General features: G+C 40.1%; 2 protein-coding genes and 1 long non-coding RNA gene across 3 annotated transcripts in view; 2 read left to right on the top strand and 1 right to left on the bottom strand.

Moving 5' to 3' along the window:
* The window catches only part of LOC146644589 (homeobox protein Hox-C4a), a 52251-nt gene extending 51156 nt beyond the window's left edge, over positions 1 to 1095 (top strand). Inside the window, exons 6-7 of the transcript XR_014909141.1 lie at positions 479 to 622; positions 955 to 1095. The gene's annotated coding sequence lies outside the window, so the exon portion shown is untranslated. The remainder of the gene's footprint in view (positions 1 to 478; positions 623 to 954) is intronic.
* Positions 668 to 3520, top strand: LOC146644588 (uncharacterized). Its single transcript, XM_085394610.1, has 2 exons — positions 668 to 1127; positions 2381 to 3520. Exons 1-2 carry the CDS (start codon positions 791 to 793, stop codon positions 2902 to 2904), a joined length of 861 nt encoding a protein of 286 aa, XP_085250736.1. The 5' UTR covers positions 668 to 790; the 3' UTR covers positions 2905 to 3520.
* A 114-nt stretch (positions 3521 to 3634) lies between these two features.
* LOC146644587 (uncharacterized) lies at positions 3635 to 12569 on the bottom strand. Its single transcript, XR_014909142.1, has 2 exons — positions 12430 to 12569; positions 3635 to 10001 (listed from the first exon to the last, which is right to left on the bottom strand). It is a non-coding gene; the product is annotated as an uncharacterized LOC146644587 (long non-coding RNA).
* Between the last annotated feature and the right edge of the window lie 44 nt (positions 12570 to 12613).

Genomic DNA, 12613 nt, shown 5'->3' with positions numbered 1-12613 from the left:
TAGCGTTTGACTGGGGAAAAAACAAACAAACAAGCAAACAAGGAGCGCAATTTCTTTTTAATAATTTTACACCTAGAAAAGCTTCAGCAGAATAATGAGCTGTGATCTATAACCAGTTATTAACCATCTCTTATTCCACCTCACAGACGCGTATTGTAGCGCAGAGGAAAAAAATCCTCGCATCGTATTTGTTCAAACCTACCACCAAAAAGTTCAGGATGTGTGGCTGCGAGCGGCGGTTCCTTCAAAAATAAAACGAGAAAATGAGTCCTGTCAAAAGAGTAACAATATTACAAGAAATCTGCGCCCAGTTTCTAATGAAATGCTCCTCACCGCGCGTGTAAGCTTTGTCTGTCTCCCCCCCTTTCTCCTAATGTTTGTTTCTCCGTTTAAACACATCTCCCTCTTTCTCTTACACTGATTACACAGTCGTTTGGCGTCTTTTCATATTCCATTATATATATTTTTAATATCCTAGGTAAAGAAATGCAGGCTGCTCATAGAAATGTCTGAAGAAATATGGCAGAAGCTTCCTCTGGGTTCCAAGTTGCCGGCGGATTACTTTCCAACTCCAAAGCTCCGTCATTGGAGGACTGCCACACGTGACCACGGCGCCCTTCTGGTAAATATTATTCAATTGTTCCAAATGGTTACTCAAAGTGCACTTTCCCGCGTGCCTTTTTACATTCAGGTTAATTGTGATCGAATATTAGATAGACACACGTCCTCGCCTTTTACTGCTGTTGAGGGACTCCTGGTTTTATTTGAAACAGTTTGATGAGCTGGGTCCATGGACCCCCAACAGTTTGCCCTCCCACTGCAGCTGCATGGCAACAGTTTTGCTATGAGCTCTGGACAGGTGCCAAAATTAAGCGCGGGATACAATGAAGGAGGAGGAGGAGGCCAAGAAGCAGAACTTAATCAGCAAAACATGACCTCCTCTTCTCGTGTCAGTTCCAGGTTGAACCCAGATGAACAATCTGAGTGCCCACTGGAGCCCGTGGTTCACTGCCATGGCAAGGGCAAGCTGGACATCAAGAGCAGGAGCTGCAGTCTACTTACCATCTGCCGCTCAGAAGTAATTTTTCCCTGGATGAATCCACGGACCACTGGCTCTGAACAGTCTGGTAACTGGTTTTGTTCATTATCTGTGCCTTTTTAAAGCTGACACTGAGTGTTCAAAATATTTGTGACACAAGAAGCTTCATTAGGCTCTTTACAAACACGTTTTTCCCTCTTTTTAAATGTTTCTTTTTTTCGACTGATATGTAACTCAAACACTCACTGTCTTTGTTACCTTTCTTTGGAAGCAGAACAGCTACAGCAAAGTAACTTTTCAAGAGTGGTCAAAGTCATCTGCTTGATCACACTTAAGAGAACTTTGTTCTAATGTGAGCGCTCTTTCTGCTTTGTCAATGAATGAGTGCTGATGTTACTGAACAGTTAACCAAATGCCACTGTCATGCTCACAGCATACGGGGCTGTTTTTCCAGTCCTGCAGGCAAAGTGATGTTCCAAACAGACAAGCTGCAGCACAAATGCTGCACAAACACTTCTTTTAATCCACAAAAAAAAAAGAAAAAATCAGCACTCTGCGATCTGTCATCTCTTGACACGGTCTCAAAATGGATTGTATCAGTTCATTAATTCTATCACATCACGACTATAGAGGCGAGTGTGTTTATTTTGAGAGCAAAATCTCCATATATTTAAAAAAAAAAGAGAGAGAGAAAAACTTTTTGATTTTTTTAATTTAATGTTGTAATCATGCTGGGTTTTTTTCTTTCTTTTTAAATCTTTGAAATAGTTAAACTTTGCTGTGTCGACATGCTGACATATAACAAGGAAGCAGTCCTCCAGTGCGGCAGATTATTGTTATATAGTTTTCACTATAGGTCTTATTAAGTATCCATTAACCCTGGCTTTGTTACATTATTATCAACAGAGCCTGGTGCTGCTCATATACATGTCAAATTGAATCCCTAATGGTGGTTATTTTCAGTGGTGGTCCCAAGGTACCTTTTAAGTGACTGAGATGAGGATTTGACAGGTCTGCTTCCGTGTGTAGCTCTGATTAATGTGTTCTGTCAGGCAGCCGTAGTGGCGTCAGATGTTTCCCCCAGACTGCTTCTTCGGGAGGTAACTTTCCCTGAACACATGACACAGTAGACAGCCAGTCTTGTATAGCGTCTCAACCGTGACTGAATGTGCAGGAAGAGCTGAGGGCTCTTACTTGGTCACAGGTTGATTGTCTGAGGATTAACACGGGCCTCCCTGGCACTTGAAGTCTTCCATGTGCAGGTTATACATTTCAGGATAGAACTGTTAGATGTTTTCCTTTTAACACCCTCTCTTCTTTATGTGCTTCCTCCATCATCAGTCAGCAGTGGCATGGCAGCTGGTCTATCAGGTCGAGGAAGGCAAAGTGTGAAGAGGGAGAGGACAGCCTTTACCAACAACCAGCTGCTGGAGCTGGAGAAGGAGTTCCACTTCAGCCCTTACCTGTGTCGTCCTAGGAGGCTGGAGATGGCTGCTGGGCTCCAGCTCACTGATCGTCAGGTTAAGATCTGGTTTCAAAACCGCAGGATGAGGTACAAGAAGGAGCAGAAGTATGGAAAGATGACAAGTTTATCTCAGTTGGCCACCTGCAACCTGTCCCCCAGCTCAACCTCCTTTGCAGACCACCTGAATTTTCCAGATGCAAACATTGTTAGAACTTCCTCCTCCTCAGACTTGCACGCCTCTCTATTTGGCTCTTTCAGCAACAGCAATAGTGGTCAGTATATTCAGCCATCAGACCTGGCCCATTTGAACTGCATACTTCCATCTGTTGCAAATGGTCCATCGGCCTCCTTTACGGGCATAGATAGTCATCACCATGCTGGCATTTCAAAGTGGCCCTAGGGCCCCATAATGGCCAACTCCTCCTGTGCTCATCAAAATCTCAATATGATACATCTACTTTCACTTACTTATGAAAGACTGGAGGATGAGTCTGATCAGCAGGGTTGAAGTTCCCTCAACACACCCTTTCAGCATTCATGGAACATTTTAATTAAACCATATGAACACATCTTAATTAAAGGAAACCTACAGCGATATCTTTTGTGTTTCTCAAACACAGTGACTGAAGACTGCAGGGCCTCAAACTTGCTGTGCTTTTTGTACATACACACAGCATGCACAAGACATGAAGTAATAATTACACGTTTTTGTTCTGTAATCTTACGCGTGTATTGCGCATGGTTAATGCATGCATGATGTAGACTTTTGAGTGAGTTTTCCATTGCCTTCCTGTTGTCAGACAATTGCTAAGTGGTTGTCATTTTCTAAGTGTTACATTAGGATTTTTGTTTTCATCTAAATAGCAGGTTGTGTGAAATATTAGTAAGTGTTAAATGGGCAAATTAATGTTCGTTTTGAATGATGTTATATTTTTGTTAAAACTATTAAATGATACGGCAAGTCTTTGATACTTCTATTGATTAATTGAGATGTCACCTACTGTACAGGCTTAATAAATGAATGTGGGAAAACTGTAGCTCTTGTGCAATGTTTACCCTATTCATCGCTGATTAGACTTACATTTTTTTTTCTCCAGCAGTATTTTTATGATTAAAGATTCCTGGATTAGATCCCAAATGGAAAAAATGAGAACGACTCTGTAATCAAATTAAGGCGTGCTTTAGATTCACTGAAAACTACGTAGTATTGTGCATTCATGTTGCACAGTCCCGCCACATAAGCCTCTCCCTCACTTCTGCCTATGAGTTCCCCACCATTAATCACTGAGACAAGGCAGTCTTTCCAGCACTCCAACCACAAGCTCTGAACCCATTGGGCACCATGACAAGATCTCTTGCCTCCTCCTTCCCAGCCTTTGCCTTTTCAATAGCCAAATTGTAGTGCTGCAAGTTGGGGCTGGCCTCCCACTCAGGGGGCATGTTAGTTGTGTAGCGTAGAAGCCCTTCCAACATCCTATAGGGCTGCACCAGAGACCAGTGGCATTCAGTCACTTATGACAACATATTATCTTAAAGAACAATGAGAAGACTTCTTTTTTAAATGGCGTTGACTGTGTCACTGTGACATGTGGATTCTGAAATGTAAACAGAGTCATGGAAGGGTTATTTTTAATCATCTATTTTTGATTTTAAAATGGGGGGGGGGGGGGGGGGGGGAGGGCGTTATGCACGCATTTGATAGAAGTGGGTCACATGTTCTCCTGAATCTCCAGAGTTTATCAGATAGATTGCAACTTCCAAAGGAGCAATTCCTGTCTTATTCTTGATAACGTGAGGCCTGGTGTCGATACTGCGCACGAGTTATAAGCATGCTATGTGATGTATAAGAGTTGTGTTGCTGTAAATGAGCTATCACAGATGACCACTGACAGCTATGAAATGGGGGGGTAACAAGGAAGTTGATCCCCTAGTTGTTCTGGATGGAATGCCTTCCTGCTCCTAATTCATCGCTTCATCAGCTGGCATTTGGTAAATATTTGACACCATTTGCAGCACGCCTCAGTAGGTGTCAGGGGAGTTATATAGCACCTATAAGTCTATGAACATTTCGATCTAAATAAAGCCACGTCCACACCACATCTGTAGAGAAGAGGTGGTGACAGCTGGGTAATTTAGGAGAAATATAATAAAGGGCAAAAGAGAGAAAGACACATGGCAAGAAAAGTTCTCCTCGAAAAAATATGTTCATTTACAAAGAGGCAGGAAGAGGGGAGGGGAGTGTAAGGAAGAAGAAGCAGACAGCGCTGGATTCCTGAAATTCTTCCATATGCTGGGTGATTTATGATTTTAACAGTGCTGAGGTTCAATGGGACTTTTACCTCTGGTTCCTCTACATGATCTTTTTCCAGCCACTGAAAGCTGGAGGATCCACACACTGAAGTGCAGTAATTCTGTGGATGAGGTCAAGGAGGAGGGGGGGTCCCCAAGGGTCAAAGAAAGCCTCCCCCAAGGGCCCCAGTGCAAGGGCGAACAGACTGCTTCCATTTCAACATTAAGTTAGCCAGTTGTTCACACGCTGGGTCACTCCTAGTTAGCAGCATAAAGTCATTATTTCCTTTTCACTCACTTGACTTCTTTGCCCCGTTTGATCAGATGTGTTTTTAGGGGGCGAGGATCAGGAAAGCCAAAAAATCCTTACATGTTTTTCTAGATTCTGGGCTTTGCCTTAAGTAGATCTTTGAAGTGACAAATGATCCCAGCCGTGGTACCGTGAAACCAGCTTTGGTTACGGTCCATCATTAATTTCAAAATTTTGCATTATGTCCTTTACAGTGACTGATGTGCAACTGTCCAATTTGCAGCTGTTGTGTAACTGATTTGGGGTTTAGATTTGAAAAATGCTCCCTGCATCCAGACTTTTCTTAAGCTGCAGTGAAAACAAAACTGCTCTAAGTTTAACAAAGATGTGCTGCTTTAAGTATCTTTCACTATAATCAACAAATGCCAGCTGCTTCTTATTTTACCATCCCATAAGCTGCTGCTGTCCATTGGAGAAGTGATAATTCCATTCATTATATGGGGCTCTATCAAAGCAAATAAATGATGATGATAATAATTAATGCTTATGAGTCAACCCTTTCGTTTATTAGTATATATTTCCATAAACAGTTTATTTTCTGATTGGCCTGCAGCCTAAGAGAGATTCCTAAAGCCTGAAAGTAACTAAAAATCCTCTAAGCTCCATTTAGGAGGTTTTCCCCTCAGTTTATTCTTCATTTGCTAATTTGTTTTCCCATCCTTGGCCACGATCCATGCATGCGGTTATTTACATCAGTAATTAATGCCAATGACTAACCTGCTTTAAAATTTCATAAGCTGGGCTTGGTGTCCACCGAAAAGCACGATGTCTTTTCAGTACAATGACCTCCATTTATTTAGCACTGATTTATTTATGAGGTTTTTGCTTTGGCAAACAATGCTTTATCAGAGAACACAAAGAAAGGTAACCTCCTCATTATATAGCGATTAAAAAAACATCTCCAGGGGTAGTAACAATGGACATTATTTACATTTAAAAGTCATTAAACAAAAATGTTCAAATCCCCTTTTGAAATTATCACACAGTATCTTAGGAAAATATTTCTGTAGGCACAGTTTCTAAGTAGGCATATACCCTCAATATGTACTGAATTTATGGCCTTATTCAATCACCGATGAGTTCAGATCATAAGGCGAGCTCGAGCAAGGAATAAAGAATGAAAAAAGAAAAGAAAACAACAACACAAGTATGTGTGCCTCTTAAACAACATGAATACATGTGCCAAAGTCCTGTTCTTGATGCTGTTTATTCTGACAGAAAACTTTACAATATAAACATGAAACCAAGTTTGTGCAAAAGCGTGTATGCATCGATGTCCATCCTGCAGAAATAAAATTCATGTTAAAACACTTTTCATTGGACAACAAAACAACGCCTTTGGAATTTGTGTGAATTTGCTTTTGCTCCTTACATAAATGAGTTCAGATGGATGGCTGTACTATTTAAAGACATGAAATATCACCAAAAGGCTTATTTTTGTCATTTATGTCTTTCGTAGATTTCGGTGTCGATAATGTGGAAGTGTGTTATAACTGACACATATTTAACAACATATAAAAGACTCAAGAATAACAGTTAAGTGTAAGAAAATGCCACTCAGCAACAAAGATGTTATTGGAAAGGTTTTGGTGAAAAAAGCAGAGACGTAAAAACTGCTGCATGCAGGAGAAAAGCCAACAGAGGCCTAGAAGTCATTTCCGCTTTGGTGGGGATATGTTCTACAGACTGGTTTCTGTGAATTACTGCTTCATTAAATAAAATCTTTAAAATTTCTGGCACGCATTGCATGTTCTCCTAGTTTTCTCACAGCCTTATGGTCAGACTCTAATATCTACTTTTATAAAATAATTTGTATAAGCATAATGGTAGGGTTTATGACCAAACTGGGAAATCTTCCTTTTAATTTTTAAAGTAAATCAGTAAAATAAAAACTTGTGAATGTCACAAACACAACTTTGCTCAGTTCTGGTGTATAACGTGGAACTTTTATGATTGGCCTTTAGGAGGTTTTGTTCTTTTTATGACCCGCTAACCTTCTTAGCTTTCTCCCTCCAAAGTAGTAAGTGCTGCCCACCAGTCTCTCCAGGTGCTTGTTGCTCAAGATGATTGTTAAGTATCAATTTCCTGTGTCACCTTTATGGGTTTTATTTATTTGTCTGCTCCTTCTTGTGGAACAGTGCCTGAGCATCACTCAGGTAGATGGATTATAACTCAACTGCTACGACTCATCAATCTTGGAAATTTGACTTCCTGAATCTCATACAACTGTTACTGTCATATTATGGCACAGCATTATCAAGATCAATGGCATTTTAAATGCTTCCCAGTTAAGGATGATCGGTGACAATAAAAAGGTAAGTTGGTGATGAAACTGTCTCTGCTGTGGTGAGCTGCACTCAGCGCAGTGAGGGAGTCACCTACTGCAGCCCCAGACGAGATCTGCCTAACTGAATGAACTTGTAATCACAACAGTCACCCTGCTAAATGTCACATGTTGACCATTATTGATCATCCAAGACTTATTCAATACCCAATGACTTCATCAGGGTCTAATCAATTGACTTTTTTTTTTTTGTTCACACATAAAAAAGCATTTTAATATTCACAGCATAAAAGGATTTGCAGTGTTATCAGAATAGTGATATCAGGCTGCTGGAAATGTGAACTGTATGTAAGCTTCAAATCCCACTGCTTTGTGTCTAGTCTCCCCTGGAGACAGGAGACCATCTGTAACAGCACAAGAAAATAAACATAATTGATTTTCCTTAATACTTTATAGTGTTACCTATCAGCCTGCACACACAGTTTGCAAACTGACGTAATGTTTTAGACCTTTGACACACACAGAAAGGAGTTTCAGATTGGAGAGACTCGGCTCGGATTCTCAGATATCAGCTACATCTGTAGGTGGTGTCCACAGTGGGATTTTATGCTGCTATATCCCAATTACATAATGCCTAATACGGACATACACAAGTTAAGGTAAAGTTCATTTTTAGGTTGTTCAGCTGAAGTACCTGGATAGCAACAGATATTCCAGACGTTTTACAGCTCCATTTCACTGGACTCTCATTAGCAAATACATTAAAATAGTGTAATAACACAGTCCTGTAAACAGTAAAATACTGCAGCACAAACAGCAGGTTTCTAAAACAGTTTGAGCCAAAGGTTTTTTCAGCTTCATTTATCTTGTATTATTTCAACTGGGTTTCACTTGGAATACCTAATAAAGTGGCTTTCAGGTGTCCCAATTTAATGGCTATTTCCTGACTTGTGATAAGGAAAATTGAGTAGACATGTAGCTTGTTTAGTTTTGCAAACATATTATTTTTACGTCAGCACTGTGGGACAATGAAACCATCAGAAAGTAATTTTAATGAAACATTCGATACTTCAAAAAGACAGACATTCATTTTCACTGCAGTATTAATTTTGCAGTGTAATAATGTTGCTGATGTAATTTTCATAACAGAACTTTAAATTAAACCTTTCACATATTTCATGGTTACTGTTAAGGAAATTTGTTTAACATGATCCATGAAAATCCAAAACTGGAGCCACGAAAATATGATTTAGGTCTGAATACCTAAATCTTCTTAAATGCACGAATAAGCTGACAGACTGGCAGACATGGCGACACAAATTGTTTTCACTACTTTAAAACTACTTAATAAGACACAAAAGACATATAACGAATATATGAATATTCTAAAAACCCAGCATTCTTTCAAAGCTTTACGTTTTTTCCATTGCTGACATTTTCCTACTTAAGACTAAAAGAATAATCTATCTTTAACTTAAACAGAGGATTAGTGTTTTATTAATATGGCATCGCTGTTCTATCAACATTTTGCTATTAACCATGCTTAGCATGCACAGTAGACTACTGATTTGTGCTGTGAACAAGCAGGGGATGTTTAAGTAAAAAATAAATAAATAAATAAAAGCAACTCCTCTTTCCCTGCAGCTAAAACAATGCTGTATGAGGGAGAATATTACAGAGTGTGCTGCAATGATGAACATTTCCTCCTGTTTCATGTTTAACCCTGCTCATTTCCCACAGTAAGAACTCCGGAAACACACAAGTGTGCACAGCAGCTTGGGGGGAAGATGACTGATGGCTTGTTGTCATGATGTTTGGGATTCTGCCGACTCGAAGCCTCCTGGCTCACTGAAGCTGTGAAGCGCTGCAGCACATACTACAGGCTATAGTTGAAAAGTCCTGGTATTAGTAAGGTATTGCTTCATTGTCACACTGTTGAGCCTGTGCAGAATGCAGTTATCTGTAATGTCCCTGGCCATTTGCAAAGTAGTTGCACTGGATTTATGATTATGGCTCATGTGCCGAGACAGATTTCTGCTATTCAACAATGAAGCAAGAACAATTATTAGAATTTCACACTGAGCGGATGGGTTATTTTGTTTTCAGCTGGTATTCCCTGGATTGTGTGTGTGGTCTGGGTATACGCTAAGATAAACCTTACTTCTGACCTAAGGATTTTTCAAAATTGTCAATATTTGGGGGGGGGGGGGAAGCCGACAGGCACCATCAATCACTCAGATAGCCATCTTTCAACTGGTCAGTGTGCCACGCTTTCTGTGTGTGCTTCTTCTTCAGTCCTTTCTCTGTACCTTGAATTATTTCTCTTTGTCCCTCTGCCATATTACAGCTCTATCGTGATGTCTGATGAACCTTCCCACCATGAACATGGCATAGATAGCTGCCATCTTCCCGTCTTGGAACTGCATTAACATTCTCAGCCTTGTGAGGTTCAAGAGCTGACACATAATGAGACTTGACAGTGTTGCAGGGCTACACAAGGGTCTGGTGTCAACTGCGGTTGCAGCATTATGTCAGCAGCAGCAGGATGAGAGTTCACTTCAAAACCAAGGAGGTAATCCGAGCACGGCCGCACTGATCCCAGGGCCTTGACTGCCTATTGACACACATCAGAACATGGACGCAAAACAAATTAACATCGGTCAATATTCTCCCCCCACCTCCTCCTGGCTCCTGACATAGCCACCTAAGTGTTGCCATGTTTACCTCACCTCCAGTCAAAACAATAGAGACTACGGGGATAATGATGGAAAGGAAGAAAATGTCTGCACTCAGGTTTAAGAGGGTATTTCAGGTGTTTATGGGCAGAATATTCCCATTCCTGGTATGTGTGTAAGACTGCAGAGTTTGGTTTGAGGGGGATTCAAATTCAGAATTGTATTTGCAGGATCCATTTCATTTAAACAGAGAGATTATACTCTTTCTAAATCTTGTGCAAAATTTGTGGTTAAGGGGACACAAGCTGTCCAGAGGAAGGAGTCTGAGCTAAACAAAATCATGCAACTTCTGTTCCACCGGGCAGTGATGTGGAACAACACCTCATATATGCTAATCAAGCATATGGCACTTCTAGGAATAAAACATGGGTTGTTGTTGTTGTTGTTGTTGTTCTATGAGATTAAAAAAAAGGTTACTTGATTTTGAATGCAATTTGAATGCATCCAAAGGCTGCAATAGTCTGTGGCTGCAGCAAAAAAAAGGGGAAGGAAAAAAATCATTTGCAAATGTAAAAACCGAGATTGCCCGCACCTGTTTTTTTCCCCTCTTCCTCTTCTTTTCCCCTCTCTGCAACCCTTTCCCGTCCCCCGCCTCCCTCTGCTGAAAGCCATTACAGAAATACAATTTCTAATACCTCCGCACAGGTCTTCGATCGACTGCAAACAAATTTATATTCAGGCGGTAAACAGAAAGCTGCAGAGATTTATTTAGAGTGTGGAGGAGAGAAACAAGCTAGCGCGTGAACCCTGAGTAACCTCCGAGCTGACATGAAGATGGATCAGTGCACCATGCAAATGCATGGAGAGAAGGGATATATTGCACTCAGTCATTCAGCACATCGCTGCCTGTAGAATCCCATTAACTCCCACAGCTGGGACCATATTTCTGTGTTGTAAGAATGCAGTTAGAAGTTGTTCATTACGCTGAATTATTTTGTAATTACTGCAGACTTAAAAGACATAGAAAATATAGTTAAAATAACGCGATAAGAACGGAGGCAGATATTTTATAGGTTAGGGTTTTAATTAAATGTTACCTGTTAGATAGCACATAATACTAATATTAATAATGTTAATGACAGTTATGCTGCTACTACTACCACTAGCGATGATAATAATAAAAAGGTAATATAACCGTGTAGTTACTATATTTAAGTAGTAATAAAATGCATATATAAAAATTTAATTTACTAATTAATAGGTTGGTTTTTTAACTAATTAAACTAAGAGTCCGTGGGAAACAAAAATACAGGTGTAAATAAGTTAAAATTATTAAATTTCTTTACACGTCTTCAACTTATTTGCAGGATCACAACATTTTTTTTACAGAGATAAAAAATAAAACGATCACATGATCGTTGAAACTTAAAAATAACAAGCTAGCTATTTAATGTTTGTCATTCTTTTTTTCAACCCTCGCAAAATATTGGATATATAGAAGCTGTGAAGTGGGATCAAAGTGAAAGCGAAAATAAATGTGGTTTTCAAATGAATATTAGACGTTAGCACTGGCGCATCAGGGCATTATCAGCTCTATTAATTCCCATGGTTTTAAATGTATGCGGCCAAGCTGAGTGTCACAGTGATGCGTGAATTTGAAAGTAGGTCACCAGAAATAAATGCATAAATAAATATATAAATGAAAACAAAAAACCCCCAAACAGCTGCACTGTGGAGCTCCTTGATCTGTGAGCTGCTGTAGCTGTGCGCCTGTAGATCTGCTTTTGCACCAAATGCCTTTTAGGGCGGTGCAGACCCAGCAGCTTTTTGCGCTTCTTAATATCTAAATATATTTTCTGTCACTCTTTCAACTTTCAGCCATGTAACCCTGTTTACACATGCGCGAAAATTGTCCCACAGCAGTTCATTTCCGGTTAAACACGAGAAAAGTACAGTCGTAAAAGCAGCTGCTAACCCAGCTGAGGAGCACGTCAAACTTGAGCTGGACACGTCTTCTCTCCCACTTACAGCTTCTTGATCTTCACGCGGAGCCATTTTTTGTATTTGTTCGAGACTAATTACAAATCTGCTGCCACTGAACTTCTAAATACCAGCTGTCACGACCTCTGAACCCGTCAAGTGTGTCTTTCACATGACCTAAGCCCTTTGCTAAAGAGGGCCCTGGGTTTTTCAAGAAGCCTTGAAAATTTTACATAATCCATTAACTACATCAGTGTAGACTTATATTATGCTAATTCGACTTTGGACAAAAAGTTTTTTTATTGTTATCTTGAAAAATAACCAGTGAGGAAGAATATGACTTTGTCTAAATGGACAAAAACTGTGTTTTTTGGCGTCGTGTCCTACCTGTCTGAAGGTGAGAGGCCCACAGAGGTCCTCAGTGTGATGATGATTGACTTTCCTGCTGCTTTCTAAGGATGTTTGTAGTTTTGTTCTGTGGGCCTGCTTGTTGTGCTCGGACACCATTAAAAATGTTGACCTTAAGCGAGTCTCGCAACTTGCTTGCTCGGCTTAATCAGTTTTGTCCAGC

This window comes from Rhamphochromis longiceps, linkage group LG20, assembly GCF_057381845.1.
Source record: "Rhamphochromis longiceps isolate RC_006_pf linkage group LG20, R_longiceps_female_GT1.1, whole genome shotgun sequence".
Lineage (NCBI taxonomy): Eukaryota > Metazoa > Chordata > Actinopteri > Cichliformes > Cichlidae > Rhamphochromis > Rhamphochromis longiceps.
Note: the sequence above shows the minus strand (reverse complement) of the source record. Positions and strands in the feature narration are given on the sequence as shown.